This window comes from Oncorhynchus mykiss, chromosome 5 (assembly GCF_057628025.1).
Source record: "Oncorhynchus mykiss isolate SJ-2025 chromosome 5, ASM5762802v1, whole genome shotgun sequence".
Classification (NCBI taxonomy): Eukaryota; Metazoa; Chordata; class Actinopteri; order Salmoniformes; family Salmonidae; genus Oncorhynchus; species Oncorhynchus mykiss.
In genome coordinates this window covers 62,204,939-62,227,860 of record NC_143026.1, presented here as the reverse complement: position 1 = coordinate 62,227,860, position 22,922 = coordinate 62,204,939, and the positions used below count along the sequence as shown (strand labels likewise).

Below are 22,922 nucleotides of genomic sequence, written 5' to 3'. Positions count from 1 at the left end.
GTGTCACACATTGAAATTATTGTGCCAACTGCAACACCAATAGCTGTGAAACGTACTGAAATTGTCTGCACGGTTATTTACATTTGTGCCAAAAAGGATTCTATTGGAAAAATCACTAATCCTATAGGATTTTTTTTACTAGTGTTCTATAGAGCTCGCCATTGTAGTCCTAAAAAAGCAGAAATTATTTACCTCTGGTTCGTTCAGCCATTCCTATGGGCAAAATTAATGGGGAAAGAATACGGTTTTGGAATAAATGCCGAAAATAAGTTTAACACAGAGATGTTATAAAAAAAATATATAAGATAATATCAGTCAGTTAACATGACCTTTATGAATTATGAATCCTTTTTTATTATTACATGATTACTTCAGAAATCACAAAAAGTGACGTTAACTGATGAAGATAATCTCATAGAACAAAACATAGGTGCTCTTCTATTTTCGACGTTTATCCAGAAACCCTACAACGAACCATGGCGGAGTTCGTGCCTACAAAAAGACGCCATTACTATTGCTCTCTATTGCCTAGATGGGAAAAAAGGGGAAAGCGCCATATGCCTTATGTTCAGCGTGTTGGTGTGAGCAGTGCTTTTTCCCGTGTTCGGTTTGAAGGATACGTGGCGCGCGCCCGCCACAAACAGAGGCAGGTTGCGTCAATCGGCTCCTGCTTGCCGGATAACCGCTGTGACAACACTGTGCTCCCCATCCCATTATTCGAGAGTGGACAGGTAATCTCAATGTTGTTGTTAATTTAAATCAATTTCAGTAACACCGAACGTTTTCCATGATGCCTTTTTGCGAATGGATGTTGTAGGCTACCCAATAGATTGCTATTGTTGATCTATTATCTATTTGTTGTAGGTTATTGAGACAGGTTTGTTGAAGATTGCGGGGCTGAACCAATGGGCTATACATCGTTTTATTATGTAATCGATTTAAGGCGTATCCTGCGCTTACTTTCCATTTGACTGAAACCGTTGCTTTCTTTGACTGGGCCTTGTTTTGGTCTCTATCTCAGACAGTAGGCTACATTAGGAGCGATTTATAAATTAATCAAAGGGCCACGCCAAATGTTTAATTTAGTAATTGAGTCGTTATGGTAGGAGAATGCATTGGTATTTATCACCACGCTGATAAATGCAGAGAAATTAGCTGAATAAGGCATATTAAGGCAAGTGATCTCCAATCGCGCAAGGTTGATGGAGGGATGTGCGCAAGAATACTGGAACTGTTTGCATTGCTGTTCAGTGAGGGGAGGTCCATATCCACACAACAACAACTATATCAGCTTGATCAATCAAAATCAAATCAGTTTATCGGTCAGCTAAATGCTTATTTTATTAGCTCCTAACAATGCAGTAAAACAATTAAAAGGGGGGGATACAAGAAATCAAGAACCACGGGACTAATATGATTAACAACCCAAATAGCGCTGAAGCAGGAATCAAATGCAATCTTTAAGTATGTGTAAAATTAATCGTGGTCTCCCATGGGGAGCAAGTTCCAATATGACCATGAGACCAAGAGGAAATTCCCCGATCTGGCAGACACTGGTTTTGAAGTTTGCAGGTGGGGCTGGCTACCTCATCACTTGACAAGACTCATGTCCGCTACATAGAGCCCCACAGTGGAGGTATCATAATACCCATAAAACATAATGGTCAAACCAGGAAATGGTTCCAAACGTTTTTTCCACCATTCATTTTTCATATAGGGGATTTTAGAAACACTTAAAATAAGGGCTAGGTTTTGTTTAAGGTTACCCTGGCATGATGTTTTAATAACCATGTAAATATTTCTCGGACAAGGTGATGTCTAATATTAAGGTAGTATTGAGGTATTGCTCGCCTGAGGTAGAGTACCTCATGATAATCTGTAGACCACACAATCTACCGAGAGTTCTCATCTATATTTTTGTAGCCGTCTATTTACTACTACAAACCGATGCTGGCACTAAGGCCGCACTCATTGAACTGGAGAAGTCCATGAGCAAACAAGGAAATGCTCGTCCAGAAGCGCCGCTCCTAGTGGCCGCGGACTTTAATGCAGGCAAACTTAAATCTGTTTTACCTCATTTCTACCATCATGTCACATGTGCAACCAGAGGAAAAACAACTCTAGACCACCTTTACTCCACACACAGAGATGCGTACAAAGCTCTCCCTCGCCCTCCACCATAATTATATCCTCCTGATTCCTGCTTATGAGCAAAAACTAAAGCAGAAAGTACCAGTGACTCGCTCAATACGGACCTGGTCAGATGACGTGGATGCTACGCGACTGTTTTGCTAGCACAGACTGGAATATGTTCTGGGATTCATCCAATGGCATTGAGGAGTATACCACCTCAGTCACCAGCTTCATCAATAAGCGCATCGATGACGTTGTCCCCACAGTGACCGTACGTACATATCCGAACCAGAAGCCATGGATTACAGGCAACATCCTCACTGAGATAAAGGCTATAGCTGCTGCTTTCAAGGAGCAGGACACTAATCCGGACCCTTATAGGAAATCCCATTATACTCTGACACTAACCATCAAACAGGCAAAGCGTCAATACAGGACTAAGATTGAATCCTACTACACTGAAGTTCTGATGTGGCAGGGCTTGCAAATTATTACAGACGACAAAGGGAAACCCAGCCGCGAGCTGCCCAGTGAAGCGAGCCTACCAGACGAGCTAAATGCTTTTTATGCTTGCTTCGAGGCAAGCAACGCTGAAGCATGCATGAGAGCTGTTCTAGACAACTGTGTGATCACGCTCTCCATAGCCGATGTGAGCAAGACCTTTGAACAGGTCAACATTCACAAGGTCGCGGGACCAGATGGATTACCAGCACGTGTACTCAGAGCATGCGCGGACCAACTGTCAGGTGTCTTCACTGACATTTTCAACCTCTTGAGTCTCTAATATCTTTCAAGCAGACCACCATAGTCCCTGTGCCCAAGAAAGCGATGGTAACCTGCCTACCTACCGTCCCATAGCACTCACATCAGTAGCTATGAAGTGCTTGAAAGGCTGGTCATGGCTCACATCAACACCATCCTTACGGAAACTCACTCCAATCCGCATACCCCCCCAGCAGATCCACAGATGACGCAATCTCAATTGCACTCCACACTACCATTTCCCATCTGGACAAAAGGAACACCTATGTGAGAATACGGTGGTAGGTCTGAACACCGACAACGACGAGGCAGCCTATAGGGAGGAGATCAGAGATCTGGCAGTGTGGTGTCAGGACAACAACCTCTCCCTCAACGTGAGCAAGACAAAGGAGCTGATCGTGGACTACAGGAAAAGGATGGCCAAACACGCCCTCATTCACATCGGTGGGGTTGTAGTGCAATGGGTCAAGCGTTTCAAGTTCCTTGGTGTCCACATCACCAACAAACTATCACGGTCCAAACACACCAAGTCGTGATGAACGCACGACAATGATGAACGCACGACAATGCCTTTTCCCCCTCAGGAGACTGATAAGATTTGTCATGGGTCCCCAGATCCTCAAAAAGTTCTACAGCTGCACCATCGAGAGTATCCTGACCGGTTGCATCACCGCCTGGTATGACAACTGCTCGACATCCGACGTAAGGCGCTACAGAGGGTAGTGCGTACAGCCCAGTACATCACTGGGGCCAAGCTTTCTGCCATCCAGGACGTATATACTAGGTGGTGTCAGAGGAAGGCCCAAAAACTTGTCAAAGACTAGTCACCCAAGTCATAGACTGTACTCGCTGCTATCGCACAGCAAGCAGTACCGGAGCGCCAAATCTAGGCCCAAAAGGCTCCTTAACGGCTTCTATCCCCAAGTCATAAGACTACTGAACAATTAACCAAATGGCAACCCGGATTATTTTCATTGACCCCACCCCCATCCATTGTGTTTACACTGCTGCTACTCGCTGTTTATTATCTATGCATTATCACTTTACCCCTAGCGACGTGTACAAATTACCTCAACTGACTTGTAACCCCGCACATTGACTTGGTACCAGTACCCCCTGCCTCATTATTGTTGTTTTATTGTGTTACTTATTTTTAGTTTAGTTTATTTAGGAGATATTTTCTTAACTCTATTTACTTAAAACTTCATTGTTGTTTAAGGGCTTGTTGTATTCGGAGCATATGACCAGTAACATTTGATTTGATCTCTGTCTTAGATCGTTAGACCAAGAGGAAATTCCCTCGTAGGTCGTGGTGGGCTACCTCATCACGTGACCATGAATGACTCATGTCCGCTACATATGTACAACGGAAGAATTTACACAAGATCATTTAAGAATGATATGTACAGCAGTAGATACAGTATATTAGATTGAACTATGTCAAGAATCCAGTGTATAAATACATGTCTGGTATATATAAACAGTCTAACTAAAATAAAATGTATAGTAGTAGAAATATTATGATGAGCTATGTCGGGGATACAGTATTTAAATACACAGTGTGAAACAGGAAATGACCATGGTTCAATTTCTCTACAGCAGTGGTGAAAACTTTTTTCTGAATCAAGATCACTTTCTGTGTCAAAAGCCAAATTTTTTTTAAATGACTTAAAAAACATAAGCTTATGCAACATTAAACAATTAAAAACAGTTCTGTAGGCCAGTGGATCCCAACCTTTTTTTGGTTACTGCAACACCAAGTACATTTAGCTCTGCCCAGAGTACCCGTGAAGTACCCCCTCATGTGCATTTTACCATTAAGCCAAGTGGTGCAACTTTCACTGGGGACGAGGGGCACGCCCCCCCCCCACATTCTGAAATTGCATTTCTGTCCCCCCCAGTTTTATAATTGGAATGTGATACAAGACAAGGCAACGGTGTGCTTTAGGACCATCCGGACGCCTTCGAGCAGTCGAGTAGGCTGTTTTGAATGTTTATCCGACTGGATAAAAAACGTGGTCCCCCCCACTTCAAAAAACAAAGTTGCAGCCCTGATTAAGCCTATGGTTTCATGAGTCTTCTCAAGTACCCCTTGTGGAAAGGCCAAGTACCCCCGGTTGCAAAATACTGCAGTAGGCTATAAGCCCAATACATTATCACTACGCTTGAATTGCCCTGTCAAGGTTGTTCTTAGACCATTTTGAAATAATATTTTTTTACTGGACTGATGGCCTTCATCTGGTCAGTCTGAGGGGAAGGAGGGAGCAGCGGATGCCTCTCATCCGACTCACAGTCCCCCCCCCCCCCCCCCCCCCCCCCACGCTGAAAAAAGGGTACTCAGTCTTCCAGTTGATGCTGAAACTATGTGAAAGTGAAATATTCCTCAATATTAAAAAAGGGTAGCAAATAATAACAACGCAAGCTTATCTAAATGCACATTTTATGTCTTTTAAAACAAACTGTTGAACAAAGTGTTGACAGTGCTGAATAACAACTTAAACATTAACTTATTCATAATAACAGCAGGTATTTGCTGTATTCGTTGAGTCTCTCTCTAGTCATGGTTTTATACGTTTTGGAATCTCGCATTATCAACTTTGCTGTGTGTTCGAGGAGTCTTTTTATAGTCTATGGCACAAGGAAACTATGCAGGCAAAGTGATTTGAGTTATCTGATTGGCCAACGGTAAGCCTATAGGTGCACTTGAAAAATCAAAAAAATCACACTGTAGGATTTTTAATGAATTTATTTGCAAAATTATGGTGGAAAATAAGTATTTGGTCAATAACAAAAGTTTATCTCAATACTTTGTTATATACCCTTTGTTGGCAATGACAGAGGTCAAACGTTTTCTGTAAGTCTTCACAAGGTTTTCACACACTGTTGCTGGTATTTTGGCCCATTCCTCCACACAGATCTCCTCTAGAGCAGTGATGTTTTGGGGCTGTTGCTGGGAAACACGGAAAATCCCTCCAAAGATTTTCTATGGGGTTGAGATCTGGAGACTGGCTAAGCCACTCCAGGACCTTGAAATGCTTCTTACGAAGCCACTCCTTCATTGCCCGGGCGGTGTGTTTGGGATCAATGTCATGCTGAAAGACCCAGCCACGTTTCATCTTCAATGCCCTTGCTGATGGAAGGAGGTTTTCACTCCAAATCTCACGATACATGGCCCCATTCATTCTTTCCTTTACACAGATCAGTCGTCCTGGTCCCTTTGCAGAAAAACAGCCCCAAAGCATGATGTTTCCACCCCCATGCTTTACAGTAGATATGGTGTTCTTTGGATGCAACTCAGCATTCTTTGTCTTCCAAACACGACGAGTTGAGTTTTTACCAAAAAGTTATATTTTGGTTTCATCTGACCATATGACATTCTCCCAATCTTCTTCTGGATCATCCAAATGCTCTCTAGCAAACTTCAGGCGGGCCTGGACATACTGGCTTAAGCAGGGGGACACGTCTGGCACTGCAGGATTTGAGTCCCTGGCGGCGTAGTGTGTTACTGATGGTAGGCTTTGTTACTTTGGTCCCAGCTCTCTGCATGTCATTCACTATTCACCCCGTGTGGTTCTGGGATTTTTGCTCACCGTTCTTGTGATCATTTTGACCCCACGGGGTGAGATCTTGCGTGGAGCCCCAGATCGAGGGAGATTATCAGTGGTCTTGTATGTCTTCCATTGCCTAATAATTGCTCCCACAGTTGATTTCTTCAAACCAAGCTGCTTACCTATTGCAGATTCAGTCTCCCCAGCCTGGTGCAGGTCTACAATTTTGTTTCTGGTGTCCTTTGACAGCTCTTTGGTCTTGGCCATAGTGGAGTTTGGAGTGTGACTGTTTGAGGTTGTGGACAGGTGTCTTTTATACTGATAACAAGTTCAAACAGGTGCCATTAATACAGGTAACGAGTGGAGGACAGAGGAGCCCCTTAAAGAAGGTCTGTGAGAGCCAGAAATCTTGCTTGTTTGTAGGTGACCAAATACTTATTTTTTACCATAATTTTCAAATAAATTCATAAAAAATCCTACAATGTGATTTTCTGTATTTTTTTTCTCAGTTTGTCTGTCACAGTTAAAGTGTGATGAAAATTACAGGCCTCTCTCATCTTTTTAAATAGGAGAACTTGCACAATTGGTGGCTGACTAAATACTTTTTTGCCCCACTGTATGTGTAATTTTGTAATTTTGATGAATTATCCCTTTTGTCCTCACACACAGACTTCATGTTGGCTCTAATTATGATTCTGTCTGTGAAGTGTGAATCAAGGACACATACCATCTTGTTCACTCTCTTTAACTTGTCATATTTCATTTGGAGCTTCCCAGCCGCTGTCTTCTCCATAAATATGAATAACAGCAGCATCAATGTTTCAGCAGGCACAGACACTTCTGAGGATCGAGCTCTCAAACATTATCCTCTCCTTTCACCCTCCCCTCTCCTCTTCTCTGTAGGATGGAAGGACTGCTGGACCAATGGCTTTGGAAGGAGGAGTACTGGCTGCCGCCGGGGGTCACCTGGAAGGACATAGAGATCGAGGGGGACCGCTACCCTCTACCCCGGGACCTCTTCTACACCCTGCCGCTGGCTCTGGGCTTCATCGTCCTGCGCTACGTCTTTGAGAGGTGAGGGGGCGCGGGGGTCCTCCCCCCTTTTTTAAAGGAACTCAGTCCGGCTTTCAACTTATTCTTAAAATATTTAATAGAAGAATGCACAAGGTGTAATTTCGAAATTGGGTGGTGCATCATCAGTTTTCCTCTTGTCGTGTTCGTCATTTCATACCTTAGAGAGAGCTATTTATAACTTGTCAGAAATGTGTTCATTCAAATATCACATGACTACACGTTAGAAATGTCTAAACTTATGCAAGAAAATGAGCATTAACTGCAAAAGTATGGGAACCCCTGTCTTATTGGATAGTACATCCCCGTTTTGTCCCGTTAACTTTGTGTTTAGTGACTATGACCCTGTCTGCTGTCAGCTTTTGCCCTTTGAAAGTATTCCAAGTCGACTACATGCCTGATGAGTAGTCCGTTTTTGCTGGGGCTGTAAAATGTATTTTTGTTAGGTTCACATTGACTCAGGCTGTGGCAGAAGGCTGATGGTGTGTCTGTCTGTCAGGCTGATGGACAGTAGATAGACATGGGTTGGGTTACAGCAGACGCTGAGGATGATATGCACTCAATGGTTTCCCAGAAGCCTCTGGATATCAAAAATACGATTCTTCCTCATCTTAACTTGTATTTATTCAGGGGAGCCCAATTGAGACCAGGGTTTCATTTTCAATGGTGCCCTGAAAACAAACCGTTCCCAAATCAACATATTCATTCAATTAAACAGCAAAACAAAGAAACTACAAGATACAAGAGAGACACTACATTTCAACAACACAAATAAATGATTACAATCAACCAAAACACTTGCAAACTTCAGTGAATTAATTCCTCATCAGCGTTCTAAACTGGTCTATTGCCACCAGGGATTCAAGATGTAATGAGAATGGTAAATTATTCCAAACTCAAGGCTGGTTTACCTACTGTAGGTTGGTCGAGACACGAGGGACCTCAAGAGTTAACCAACACTGTGAGTGGGTTTGGTGCCTCGTATAATTATACTTTAACAGAGAAGTGAGATATTTTGGAAGCTTGTAGAGCTTTGTAAACAAAAAGGAAGAAATTAAGGAATTTAGAGCGGTCTAGTCGACCTTCTGATAAAGGATGCGGTGATGAGCGAATCCACACTACTTACGATAGAATTCTGTAGTAAAGTATAGTATACTGTCGAATACTATACTCTACACTGTAGTAATCCTCAATCATGTGTAGTACTTAGTATAGAATGTTGTAGTATACTATAGAATACTATAATAAATACTACAGTATTATCCACCAAAAAAACACTATTGTAAATACAACAGAAATGTTCACACAAACACTACAGTCTGAAAAAAACGTTTTTTTTTCAACTCTAGTAAATACTACAGTATTTTATTTGCATATACCCTGCCTATCCACACACACACACACACACACACACACACACACACACACACACACACACACACACAAAGATTCCATTGGTTGTATACTTATGAGGGGTGTTTGTCAGAATGATATCCCCCCCCAAAAAGGTTTGTGTGTTTTAAATTGGGGCGAGTTTTGTTATCAATTAATTTAAATGTAGCTCAGTACAAATATCTTTCAGTTTCTCTGATACTGGCATCAACTGATCTGATCTGATACTGATCTCACCAAGTTACAGTTTTTTTCGATTGCTAAACGACAGTGGGCACAACTGGAGTCACATGTGCAAAACTCTAATTACAGTCTGCACTACCAACAGTCACCTGAGCTAAACAGTTCACATCACCTGCAAAACTCATTCCAAGCAACACAACTCTTAACACATGGCTCAAAACACGCTCAGTGCAGCCAAACACTATGCACAACCCTCACTGAGATAACACACACTGTCACTCAGAACACACTGAGAGTAAAAACACTAGCATCAAACACCAATACAGAAAATACAAACTTTTCATCTTTACAGTTTGAACAATTTCAGTGACTTCATACAAAGTAATATTTTCTTCAAAGAAAAGAGTGACATTCTTTCACATGATTTATAAATTTTTTTAGAACATAACAATTCTTTAAGGTAAATGAAAATTAGCAGTTTGCTTCAATAGTCTGTAGTAATTTACGGAATTACAGTAATGAGAAAAAAAGGGTAGAAACTAAAAGTACATACTGTAATTCGAACAAATAATTGAGGGGCTAATCCTGCCTCTCTCTAGCATCAGGCCACAGGTTTTCTTCAACATCACATCTAATGTTTTCTCTTGCCATGCACCTGGGGAAGAACCTTCTGGAGTGCCTTATCCATCCCTGGCAGTCCTCTGGACTCGTGTCCTCACATCCGGCACGCATGGTTTCCAAAAGAGACATTTGGTCATGTGGGTGGTGACCAAACACTTTCCACCTCCAGGCAGAGAAAAACTCCTCTATTGGGTTGAGGAAGGGTGAATATGCAGGCAGGTACAAAACCATAAATCTGTGATGTGCTGCAAACCAATCTGTGACAGCTGCAGAGTGGTGAAAAGCAACGTTATCGCAAACTATGACAAAAACTTGGGGGTTTCTTACTGGCTCCCCCTGTTCTGCTGGCACTAGCTGAGCATAGAGCTGTTCTAGGAAAGCTATACGCCTTTCTGTGTTGTATGGGCCAATGAGTCGTGTGTTGAGAAGCAAACCATCATTGGCCATTGCAGCACACATGGTGATATTTCCCCCCCTTTGGCCTGGGACCTCCATAGTGGCCCTTTGACCTATAACATACCTTCCTCTGCGCTGTGTTTTGGCAAGGTTAAATCCAGCTTCATCGATAAATACAAATGAATGTGGTCTCTCCAGTGCTTCCACCTCCATTACTCTCTGAAAAACAGTAAGTCCACAGTTTTACTGTAGAAATGCTAATGTTTTTTTTTACTGTAAATATTTTGTATAGCTGTGTACGTAACCTCAGACGTCTTACTTGGACATATTGGTATCTTTGCTCTTTTACCCGTTCACTGTTTCTCTCGAACGGTACAGTGTATAACTGTTTCATTGTAACTTGGTGTTTCTTTAGGACTCGAGCAATAGTTGTTGTGCTGACAGAATTAACATTTTCAAATATATCATTATCAGCCAGCACTCTATCTTGAATCTCCCGCAGTTTTATTGCATTGTTGACAACAACCATGTCAACAATAGCATTTTCCTGCGCATCTGAAAATATTTTTCCTCTTCCCCCTGTTGGGGGCAGCCTTTGGGTCCTGTTGTAAAAATATAATTTACAGTCAAACTTACTGTAATATATATCTGTGTAAATATTCTATAATGTCAAATCGGAGGGTCTGCTGTCCAGACCTCTGGCAGTCTCTATGAGGGTGCCACAGGGTTCAATTCTTGGACCGACTCTCTTCTCTGTATACATCAATGAGGTCGCTCTTGCTGCTGGTGAGTCTCTGATCCACCTCTACGCAGACGACACCATTCTGTATACTTCCGGCCCTTCTTTGGACACTGTGTTAACAACCCTCCAGGCAAGCTTCAATGCCATACAACTCTCCTTCAGTGGCCTCCAATTGCTCTTAAATACAAGTAAAACTAAATGCATGCTCTTCAACCGATCGCTACCTGTACCTACCCGCCTGTCCAACATTACTACTCTGGACGGCTCTGACTTAGAATACGTGGACAACTACAAATACTTAGGTGTCTGGTTAGACTGTAAACTCTCCTTCCAGACCCATATCAAACATCTCCAATCCAAAGTTAAATCTAGAATTGGCTTCCTATTTCACAACAAAGCATCCTTCACTCATGCTGCCAAACATACCCTTGTAAAACTGACCATCCTACCAATTCTCGACTTTGGCGATGTCATTTACAAAATAGCCTCCAAAACCCTACTCAACAAATTGGATGCAGTCTATCACAGTGCAATCCGTTTTGTCACCAAAGCCCCATATACTACCCACCATTGCGACCTGTACGCTCTCGTTGGCTGGCCCTCGCTTCATACTCGTCGCCAAACCCACTGGCTCCATGTCATCTACAAGACCCTGCTAGGTAAAGTCCCCCCTTATCTCAGCTCACTGGTCACCATAGCATCTTCCACCTGTAGCACACGCTCCAGCAGGTATATCTCACTAGTCACCCCCAAAACCAATTCTTTCTTTGGCCGCCTCTCCTTCCAGTTCTCTGCTGCCAATGACTGGAACGAACTACAAAAATCTCTGAAACTGGAAACACTTATCTCCCTCACTAGCTTTAAGCACCAACAGTCAGAGCAGCTCACAGATTACTGCACCTGTACATAGCCCACCTATAATTTAGCCCAAACAACTACTTCTTTCCCAACTGTATTTAATTAATTTATTTATTTTGCTCCTTTGCACCCCATTATTTTTATTTCTACTTTGCACATTCTTCCATTGCAAAACTACCATTCCAGTGTTTTACTTGCTATATTGTATTTACTTTGCCACCATGGCCTTTTTTGCCTTTACCTCCCTTCTCACCTCATTTGCTCACATTGTATATAGACTTGTTTATACTGTATTATTGACTGTATGTTTGTTTTACTCCATGTGTAACTCAGTGTCGTTGTAGCTGTCGAACTGCTTTGCTTTATCTTGGCCAGGTCGCAATTGTAAATGAGAACTTGTTCTCAACTTGCCTAACTGGTTAAATAAAGGTAAAATAAAAAAATAAAAAATAATTGCAATACAAAATAGATTCCTGTAATGTTTTCATTTACTGTAAGGATGTAACTCTCACCTGTTTGCATGATGGAAAATTCGCATTACAGATGCCACTGTGGATCTTTGCAGATTGGGTTGCACCCTCAACCCTGCCTCTCTCAATGAGAGACCATGGTTCACGACATGGTCTATAAGTGTAGCCCTTATTTCATCTGAAATAACAGGTCTTTGTCTTCTTTGTCTTCCTCCACGCATCCGCCCTCTCCCTGCCACCCTTCTCCCTCCACAAACCCATCTTCCTTGTTCCATTTCCAAAATGAGTCTTTCTGAGCTCTACCTATATATACTGTAATATGTGTGTGCGTGTGTTCACTAACAAGTCTAAAACAAGACACCTGCTTAGCCTTTCAGCTGAAATTGCAATCAGCAGTGTTTGAACGGCACAAGGCTGAAATCTATTCCGTTTTGAATGTGTGGTTCACAGTTTTGACAGCAGTGTGTTAGCATTTGAACAAAGTGCTGTAAATCCACAGTGTTGTGCAGGTTGTGGTTAAAGTCATGGGATAAGTGTGTAGAGTTTTGAAAACTGTGTTCAAGCAATGAAAAACAAACTAGAGTTTGGTCCACATGAACTGCTGCTGTGCAGACTGTAGTTAGAGTTTTGCACATGTGACTCCAGTTGTGTCCACTGTCGTTTAGCAATCGAAAAAAACTGTAAGATCACCCAATATTAATAATTCAGATTTAGCATAGTTAGACAGCAAGTCAGACAATTTGCTAAGAGCAATTGGGAGCAAAACAGGAAAACACTGCACACAGAGATCTGTTTCCCAGGTGTGTTATAACAACATTATTATAACAACGTTTCAACGGTTTAGAAAACGTTTTCTAAAACCTGATGACGATCATAGGGTCGAAACATTGTTATAGTAAGGAGTTCTATAATAGGGCCAGGAGTTCTATAATAGGGCCAGGAGTTCTATAATAGGGCCAGATGTTCCATGAGTTCTATAATCCTGACACAGATCCTTTGCAGTCAAATTTGCTAATAAACCCATGGGAGCATTCTAACAATGCGATTAGATGTAGATGTTTGTACTGTACACTACATTAGAGCTGGGAGCCATGTAGAGGCAGAGGCCAGAAATGTAAAGTGGAGGGCTCAAGCATGGAGACAGGAAGAACAGAAGTCTGATGGAGCGATCGATAGGACACTCATTTTTTGCATGTTTTTCCTTATCAGTTATTTCCTCATGGTTTTTTGGTGTACTGTACTGTACCTGGGCAGGGCTGAGCTGTGTGTCAGTCACAACACACACACGTGCAGGCATATGTGTTTCACGAGGTGAGGTGAGATACGCAGGGCCAGGGAAGGGAGGGGTTTGTTTACATGCGAGTACTAGTCATCAGTGGGGACTTCATTGCCAGCAGGTGTTTCCTTTGGGGTTCCTGTAACTGGAAAGCCCTGGAGTCTCCTAGCTAAATTACTCTGAACTTCCATCACTTCTAATCTCCCTGCCTGCCCACTTACCTATGATTATCTCTCAGGTAGAGGTGCACACACTTATACTGTACACACATACTGTAGAAATACACACACAGGTACGCACACACACACACACATGCACACACACACACACACACGCACACGCACACACACACACACATACACTCTTACCTGTACCCTTTCCCACCCATGCGTATACACACGAGCACATGCACACCCCCTCACTCAGACACACAAACATAGATCTAGTGTCCCTGGAGGTGTTGTATCAATTAAGCACAAAGATTGTCTGGCCCAATGTGACACTAAGTGTATGGGAATGGAACAGGCTCCAGCGGTTGTCAGTTCATTTGTTATGTTATGTTGAAGACTGACATGGAGTGACATGAGGAGCTCTCGTGTTCTTGCTCTTTGTTGTTGAGGAGATAATGGTTATGCCTTAAGTGATATTCTATTCCAGGAATTTTTCTTAACCACCTGACTGTTTCTCACCCCACCTGACGTATCCAATGAAAACTCTGGGGCCTGTTATAGGCTATAATATCACTAGGGCCTGGTGTTTTTTGTAGTACGCAAAACACCCGGTCTTAAGCTATTCACCAACAGTGCACTTCCTTTGACCAAAATACTGCAGCTTTGGTCAAAAGCAGTGTGACATATGGAAAATAGGGTGTAACTGACATTTGCCTTTGCATTGAACTACTGCAGAACTCTATTTTCTGTCTGTCTTCTCTACAGGGTCATAGCCATGCCACTAAGCAGACAGCTGGGGGTGAGAGACAGGGTGCGGGTTCGAGCCCTGCCTGTCCCAAAGCTGGAGACATTTTACAAACAGAACAAACAGCAACCCTCACAGGTCAGTTATACATCTCCTTCATCCATCGCTGTCACTCTTTTAGTGGGATATGGAATATTCCTTTATAGAATTGTAGAAACATATATGATTGATTCTGAAATTGATAAGTATGTTTAGCAGAGATCTTATACAAGCCTATAGCATTACAGATATTGCAGCTAGCACTCATGAGATAAGATGAGAGATGAGATACAATTTCTCCCCTGGAGAATCTATATTGCTTCATTAGTATAGCCCTCAAGTAGATTTATAAACTGGGTGGTTTGAGCCCTGAATGCTGATTGGCTGAAAGCCGTGGTATATCAGACTGTATACCATGTGTATGACAAAATATGTATTTTTACTACTCTAATTACATTGGTTACCAGTTTAGAAATATAAACTCTATTGCTTCATGAGTATAGCCCTCAAGTAGAATTAGAGCACTGGTTGAGTTGTAATTATATGGTTTACTGGGTGAATGGGGATCAGGTTGAAGTTAAAGTAGTTTCTGCTATAATAGGGAACCGTTATGTGGAACTCGTTTAGGGGTGTCAGGTTAGGGTTGGGTTTAGGGTCTACTATTGTGGGTTGTAGTACACCAGGAAATGATAAGATAGTTGTTTATTAGCCAGGTATATTTGGTGGAATAGGATAAATAGTAGAGTACATCCTTGGGTAAAACCCTTAAATGCTTTGGCAGGCATTGTTCTAGTGGCCTATCCCTTCCTTGTCAGTCAGGTAGGTGCAGGTGCAGGTAATATTTTATGGCCAGGCTCTGTTCACATGGAAATGTTCCACCCTTTTTACTCGTTAGGAGTAACAAGGCAGAATTTGCAAATGTTGACGTGTTGGACTGTACATCTGCTGAGGCATGTGTCTCCTCGTTTACATGTACAAATCTCTGATAGTAGAAATACCATAGTATATGGATATGCACAAATCCTATTCTCTCTGTGCATTTAGACATTGTCTTCTGTCTGAAACAGCTCATGTTGTTGGTGAAGTATTACCTGGCTGTCAGTCTCTGTGTTAGAACTTCTTCCTGCCTCATTTGTAAACCTCACATTTTCATGAAGCGCACGGGCTCCCTATAGACGTTCCCCGGATTTTCCATGAAGGTTAATGCTCTCAACATATGCAATCACCAGGACTGCACTAGCCACACCCATATTGTGTAACCACCTCATTGGTATGTCACGATGATCAAATCAAAACAAGTCAGTTCCAAACAAGGTTTAGGTGAGCAGTTTGTCCTTATCTGTGTGCTGCCGTTACTCAGGAGTGACATACTCCTACTAATACTAGGAGCCCTCTAGAGTAATTAGGTATCTCCCCACACAAGAACCATTCTACAGTACAGCAGAAGTATGAGCCTAAGGTAGTGTAAAGTGCCACCCACATGAAAAAATGCTATACTATAAATACTGTAATATTCACTCGTGTTTTTGCTGACTTTACTGTAGTATTCACTGTAGTAGTTTTGCAGACTAGTGTGTAAGTGTGTTTACTGTAGTATATGGTAGTATTTACAGTTAACTATAGTATAAATACTGTACTAAAAAGGAAACTGTAGTATATACTTTAGTAAATCCTGTAGGTTTTGTGCAAACTGTAGTATACTGTAATATTTACTGTAGGGTTTTTGCAGACATTACTGTAGTATTTACTAGAGTTCTGTACATTTGTATTATCTTTGACATAGAAATGGAGGCTTTCTCTTTCAGGAAACCTACTGGAGAAATACTAAAGACCACATTTTGCATAACCTGTAGGACTGGGATCTGAACCAATAGTTCAGCGCTTCTGTGCTTTTCTATGACCTGTAGGGAGCACAATATGGTCTATACTTGGCATGTAGATTTCTCACTTATGGATTGCACAAAATGTTGTATGGGGAATGGGCAGGGTATATGCAAATGAAATACTGTAGTATTTACTATAGTACAAAAAAAGTGTAGTGTTTTTGCAGACTGCAGTGTTTTTGCGGACATTACTGACAGTGCAGTGTTTTTTTGCAGATAATACTGTAGTATTTCCTGTTGTATTCTATAGTATACTACACCATTCTATAGTAAGCACTACACATGATTGAGGGATACTAGCGAAAGAGGAAAGGGGATACCTAGACAGTTGCACAACTGAATTCATTCAACCGAAATGTGTCTTCCTCATTTAACCCCAATCAGAGAGGTGCTTGGTGCTGCCTTAATCGACATCCACGTCATTGGCACCCAGGGATCAGTTGTTGTTAGGGGTTAACTGCCTTGCTCAACTGCAAAACGGCAGATTTCTACATCTTGCCAGCTCAGGGATTTGAACCAGGGACTTTTCGGTTACTGGCCCAACACTGCTAAGCTACCTGCTGCCTGCTGCAACTGCTAAGCTACCTGCTGCCTCCACAGTGTGTAGTAGAAAGAAAGAGGGAAGATGTCCCCCCTACCCCCCCCCCCCCCTATCCCCCCCCCCCCCCAACTGCTCGGGTGACAGGGCCAGCACATGCTGCCCAAAGGTAGATTAAGATATTACAATTGAGAGTGCGTTAATAAGTACAAATTCACAGCGCCGACTGGTCCATGGTCCAAGTAGGAGAGGAAAGGCTGCCAGATTTGATCAAATGTTGATAATTTATTGTTCAGAGTATATCTAATTCTTTCTAAGTGTACAGTGTTTGCCAATTCACTGAGCCATAATTTGGTAGAGGGCGCTTCCCTCATTTTCCAAAATAACAAGATTAGTTTTTTTGCCGAAATGAGACCGTACGAGATTAGTTGTTTTTGGGGGTTGGTTAATCCGTTTAGGGACTCAGATACTCCCAGGATTATCAGAAGCGGGTCTGGATCTATTGAAGTCTCTAAAACCTCAGAGAGGATCCCAAAAACTCCACACCAATAGCCATGCAAGCTAGAGCATAGGGCAAAGCAGTGGAGTAGTGTACCCTGCGCAGCCTGACATTTATCACATGTAGGGGATGTATCAGGAAATATCCTATGCAGTTTAGTTTTGGAATAGTGTAATCTGTGTAATACCTTGAATTGAATGAGACGATGTCTGGAATTAATGGAGCAATTCTGCTCTAATGAAGCTGTGATAAAACACCTATTGAGATCATTTAAGGTGCTGAAGAAGGTAATGGATTATCTCCCTGACAAATCTGTATATGAAAGATATGTTGAGGGTCTTCTTGGGAAAGGAACAGCGGAGCTTCTCTCTCTGAGGTGATTTGGTCCTGTCTGTGTTCAGAGTGAGGTCCTGGGCCTGGGGAAGCATTGTGGTCTCAGTCAGCGCCAGATAGAAACGTGGTTCCGCCAACGCCGCAACCAAGACAGGCCGAGCAACACCAAGAAGTTTTGTGAAGCCTCGTGAGTCAGCTCTCATTCAGAGTTCTATGTATTCGTGCGATCTGTTTCATTTCAATGTATAGTTCATAGAAAGCATATTAAGTTATCTTATGACAAATATTTTGTTTTGTTTTTGCAGTTGGAGGTTCGTTTTCTACCTCATTGCATTTGTAGCAGCGCTTGCCTCCCTGATTGATGTGAGTATATTAAGCACATTCACTTTGGCTACCTTTACCCTCAACAGTGCTACTGCTTCTTGTATTACTACTACCTCACTGTGACTATTTGTTCTGTCCCTCCATCCCTCAGACCCCCTGGTTCTGGGACCACAGAGAGTGCTGGCAGGGCTACCCCAAACAAGTGAGTAGAACAGTTCACTTTAACTTTCAGTTGACCAGTGGTTTCCTAAACATGTGTGTCCTGTCACTCATCAAAAGCCTATGGAATTGTGCTGTCACCCACTAAGTAAATACATCCAATGTTTCTAGTGACAACCCAATCTACTGTATAGCCACAATAAGCCGCATCCCACACCATTGAGTCTCGAGTCCCAACACACAATTTGGGAATCTGGAAAACACGGCTTTGGACAATCTCAGGAAACGTTCTCTTTCTGCTGTGCTGCACCGTTATTGACAGCTATGTCTGGAGGAATTGAACAACGCCCCTCCAGATAACAGTTATGACATTCCTACAGGAGACTTAACCCCTCCTCCTCCTTCCCTAGAAGGGGATGACCTGAAACAGAAAACACTACAAGGACAAATGACACAGCATCTCTTTCCACACTTAAACCTCTTATAGCACTGTAACTCCCTAATGCTGTAGACCTTCCCTTTGTTGAAGCCAGGCTGTGTTCTGTGCCTTGCAGGGAGGGAGGGAGGGATGTCTAGGGGTTAAATGGCTCAGTAAACTTCCCTCTATTGTCTATGGAGTCTTGGAGAGTACCGTTTGGTGGTGGGTGTTTGGGTCACTTCACGGCCATTTTGATGTATCACCCCTTTCTATACATGTACACACCCGCTCTGATTTTAATGTTAAACTTTGACTGTGGAAGCGTGGGGGAACGCTTGCTAAAGGGGGTTTCAAAGCTTCCACTTTAAAGCTTTGGTTGGGAATATGAGGGGGTTTAAACAAAGCAGCAATCAGCAATATACATTTTTGTCATTTAGCAGACAGTCTTATCCAGAGTGACTTACAGGAACAATTAGGGTTAAGTTCCTTGCTCAAAGGCACATAGACAGATTTTATTTGTATTATTTTTTCGGTTCTGGGATTCAAACCAGCAACCTTTCGGTTACTGGCCCGCCCCAGGGGTGCGTTGCTTCAAAGCCTGTGCTTCACTGTGTGTGGAATCCTGAGTTTCTCTATTTCAGTCAAGGGTTACCCCCCAAACATAGAGCCCCCAGTTGTAAATGCTCAGCTGTGTGGACTCTCAGGCCTGGCAGTGGGCTGGGTGTCGATTTGCTGCTGCTGGGAAAAGGCCTCCTTGGTAAACTCCCTGACTGACTGATCTCTCCCAGTGCACAGGTGGGGGATGGAGTCACAGTCAGTCCACACGTTAACTCCTTCTTACCTGGGCTGTGTCTCACTAGTCTCAAAAGGCCTCCTTCCTCTCCCTGGTTTCCTTTTTTTTGTCATCTACCAGTGGAGGCTGCTGAGGGGAGGAAGGCTCATAATAATGGCTGGAACGGAACAAATTGAATGGCATCAAACACCTGGAAACCATGTGTTGGATGTTTTTGCTACCATTCCAGTCATTCCATTCCAGCCATTACCGCTTAGCCAATTAAGATGCCACCAACCTCCTGTGTCATCTACGCTTTTGTGTGAGAACCGGACAGGTGAAAGCAAATCCCCCCCCATGTAGACTTCCGTTCCCATAAAGCCTTCAACTAGACTTTTCTGTCAGATTGGTGCAGATAAAGGTGAGGAGGAAATTAAAGGAAGTCACTTTAGACTATTGGGATGCATGCTCGGTCACCTTCAACCCCCCTGGTGTTTGTTTTGTTTCCGTCTGTCCCTGCAGCCTGTCGCTGAGGCTCACTACTGGTATTACATCACAGAGCTGGGTTTCTATTGGTCCCTGCTGCTCTGTGTCACTGTGGATGTGAAGCGGAAGGTATGTGTCACTCCTGTCTCCACACACACGCACACACACACACACACGCACACACATGTACGCATGCACGCACGCGCTGGCGCACACACACACACGCACACGCACACGCACACACACACACACACACACACACACACCTGTCTCCATTCACAGTGACTCAGTCCCATCCACAGAACAGCATCAGCTTTCACTGAAAAAAATCATTACTTTCCCTTCCAGATTACAGTTAGTGTTCACAGCAGATTCCCAGCTTGTTTTACTGAAACGTTCATGTCATTTTTAAAGTCATGTTTCCCTACAGGAACTGCCCACAGAGGTGGTTGATGTTTTCAAGGATAACTATGTATCTGGACGATGTCCAATGAGGTTTAGTAATTAGAAACAAGTCCAGCCCCCCCCCCCCCCCCCGTCTCCTCATCCTCTCCTGCTATTCCCTCCCCTCATGGGGACCAACCCCTCCTGGCCTGCTTTGGTCTGACTCAGCTCTCTGTCCATAATCTGAAAAACAGTCAACCTCTCTACTCTGAAACTCATCAGGAACACCCTGTAATGATAAACTGCTATACAGATAACCAGCAGACGCAAGCAGGAGGGGTTCACAGATGTTGTCACGTATATCTGATTTGTACGTTTTTTAAGCAACTTTTTCTGTATTCTGCACCATTGATAAATCACTCCATACAGGAGAAAGATTACTGATTTACGGCACCAGAAGCGCAGAACTGCTGAAGCCCAGGTTATAGTATATCCTCTACAGCTGTGTGGTTTGTTTTCAGGATTTCAAGGAACAGATCATCCACCACATCGCTACCATTTTGCTCATCGGTTTCTCGTACTGTGCCAATTATGTGCGCGTTGGCACACTGGTGATACTAGTCCATGATTCTTCAGACTTCCTCCTGGAGGTAGGAGCTCAGTCTCAGTTTTCAAGTCACACACAAATCATACAGACACAGGGAACTAAAGGGGGAATGATATCTCTAATCATAAATGCATGTGGTCAAGCTAATTTGCACTACCATTTTCCCACAGACTGTTTTGATGGGTTGTGTGGTTATTTAAGCAAGGTTCTTTGTTTATATGTAGGTCACTGTAAGTTTGATTTGAACACTGGGATTGTTTATTAACATTACTTCATCTTATTATGACCGCGAATCACACAATTTTCTCCATTCAGATGTAGGATCTTAATTTGAGCCAGTTTGCTACAGTGGGAAAATGATCCTGCAGCAACAGGAAATGTGGATTATGATGTGGATTGTAATTAATATACTTTTTTTTGTAAATGTTGATACATTTTTCCATAGGGCAAATCAAGTCTGAAATTTCAAAGTAGAAATTACAAACTTTAGAAGCCTTTTTTTATAACTCAAATACACTACAAGTTTTCATTTCCAAATGAAGATCCTGCATCTGTAGGTTCATAGAGATCGAACACGTGATTATATTTAGCAATTGTATGTGGTAAAAGGAAAACATGTCTTGGGGGTGAACTTCTCTTTAACTCTCCCAAGAGACTTTCAGCTCTGAAATAGAACTCATATTATCACATGTATTCCTAAAGATGTGTTTAAATGACCTCAGTAAAGCAGTGTAGTATTGCCCTGATGTTATCTCACAATAACCATTGTCTCCGTCATCTTGGGCCTGATGAAATATGTATGGCTTGTCATGTCAGGATCATGACATAATGCTTCCTTTAGAAGCAGTCTATGGGAGGCAAGGGGTCAGCAGGGGGCATTGGTTGTCAGTGTGTGCTAGAGAAAACCACTCCATCAGAGAGTATGGACTGGGAGGTCATACAATATGTTGGAAAACACCATTACTGTATGCTATCATTTGTACAGCCACTGTGCTATATTGGTCAACCCAGCTGGTAACACATAATGACTGTATCGTTACAAGTGCCTCATGAGGGTCGTGCATAAGGCCAACTGTGATAGGAGTATTATTATATTTCACTTGCAGTCTGCCAAGATGTTCAACTACGCTGGCTGGCGGAAGACATGTGACACACTGTTTGTCATCTTCGCCCTGGTCTTCCTGCTAACACGACTAGTGGTTTTCCCTGGCAGGTGAGACTGGAGGCTTTCTCACACAGTCATTTGACAATTTATTAGGAGTGTATTACAAAGGTCAATCGTAATAAAAGTAGTAATAAGATTACTCAGGGACTATCCTTTTCTGACAGTTTACACTTGTAACTCAAATGTAGGCCTACATGCAAATATTCCAATACATCTGATGTACGCACATCTCAAGTCAGAACATAGCACATAGTGTGTACTATAAATCAGTTAAGGGAATGTGTTCAGAAGTACCAATTAGAGAATGTTAAAAATGCAAGGCTTGAGGTTGGATTCATTTCCAGTTTTCTATGCCCATTCTTGCCCCTTCAGAATAGTCCACTCCACCCTGGTTGTGTCCTTGGATTTCTTCCAGCCTTTCTTTGGCTACTACTTCTTCAATGCCCTGCTGTTGGTGCTGCAAGCTCTGCACATCTTCTGGGCCTGGCTGATCCTTCGCATGGTCTACAAGTTTGTCTTTATGGGCAAGGTCAGTAGACTAAAGTCATTATCCGCCTTACTTACTAATGGTTATTTCATCGGATGCCATGACACGGTAGAATAATAGATCACATGCTCACTCGTATTATTTGTCAGAAGTTGGGTGATGAATCATCTTAGGAAAGCCCACAATGAAATAAATGGACAGTGCACCATGCTTCAATGATTCATTTATTCTTTGAATAGACGCGTTTTCGTTCAACTGCGGCCAAAACACGTCCGTACAAAGAATGCATTCATCGTTGAAGATGATTATGGTGCACTGTCCATTTCTTTCATTGTACACCTTGGAAGTATGACAGGGGACTGCCTTTAAGGCATAGTGTTTGTACGATTTATTGGCATTATCACTACATTATCTGCTATACAATCTGGTTATGTTCCGTTTGTTGATTTATTTTGCAGCTG

General features: G+C 42.6%; 1 protein-coding gene across 1 annotated transcript in view; it reads left to right on the top strand.

Moving 5' to 3' along the window:
• Positions 1-471: 471 nt before the first annotated feature.
• The window catches only part of cers4a (ceramide synthase 4a), a 29,137-nt gene continuing 6,686 nt past the window's right edge, over positions 472-22,922 (top strand). The window contains exons 1-10 of the mRNA XM_090235461.1: positions 472-731; positions 7,347-7,517; positions 14,388-14,505; positions 17,728-17,846; positions 17,965-18,022; positions 18,135-18,185; positions 19,855-19,947; positions 20,724-20,852; positions 21,916-22,022; positions 22,347-22,503. Coding sequence (XP_090091587.1) covers positions 7,348-7,517; positions 14,388-14,505; positions 17,728-17,846; positions 17,965-18,022; positions 18,135-18,185; positions 19,855-19,947; positions 20,724-20,852; positions 21,916-22,022; positions 22,347-22,503 — 1,002 coding nt within the window. The 5' untranslated portion in view covers positions 472-731; position 7,347. The remainder of the gene's footprint in view (positions 732-7,346; positions 7,518-14,387; positions 14,506-17,727; positions 17,847-17,964; positions 18,023-18,134; positions 18,186-19,854; positions 19,948-20,723; positions 20,853-21,915; positions 22,023-22,346; positions 22,504-22,922) is intronic.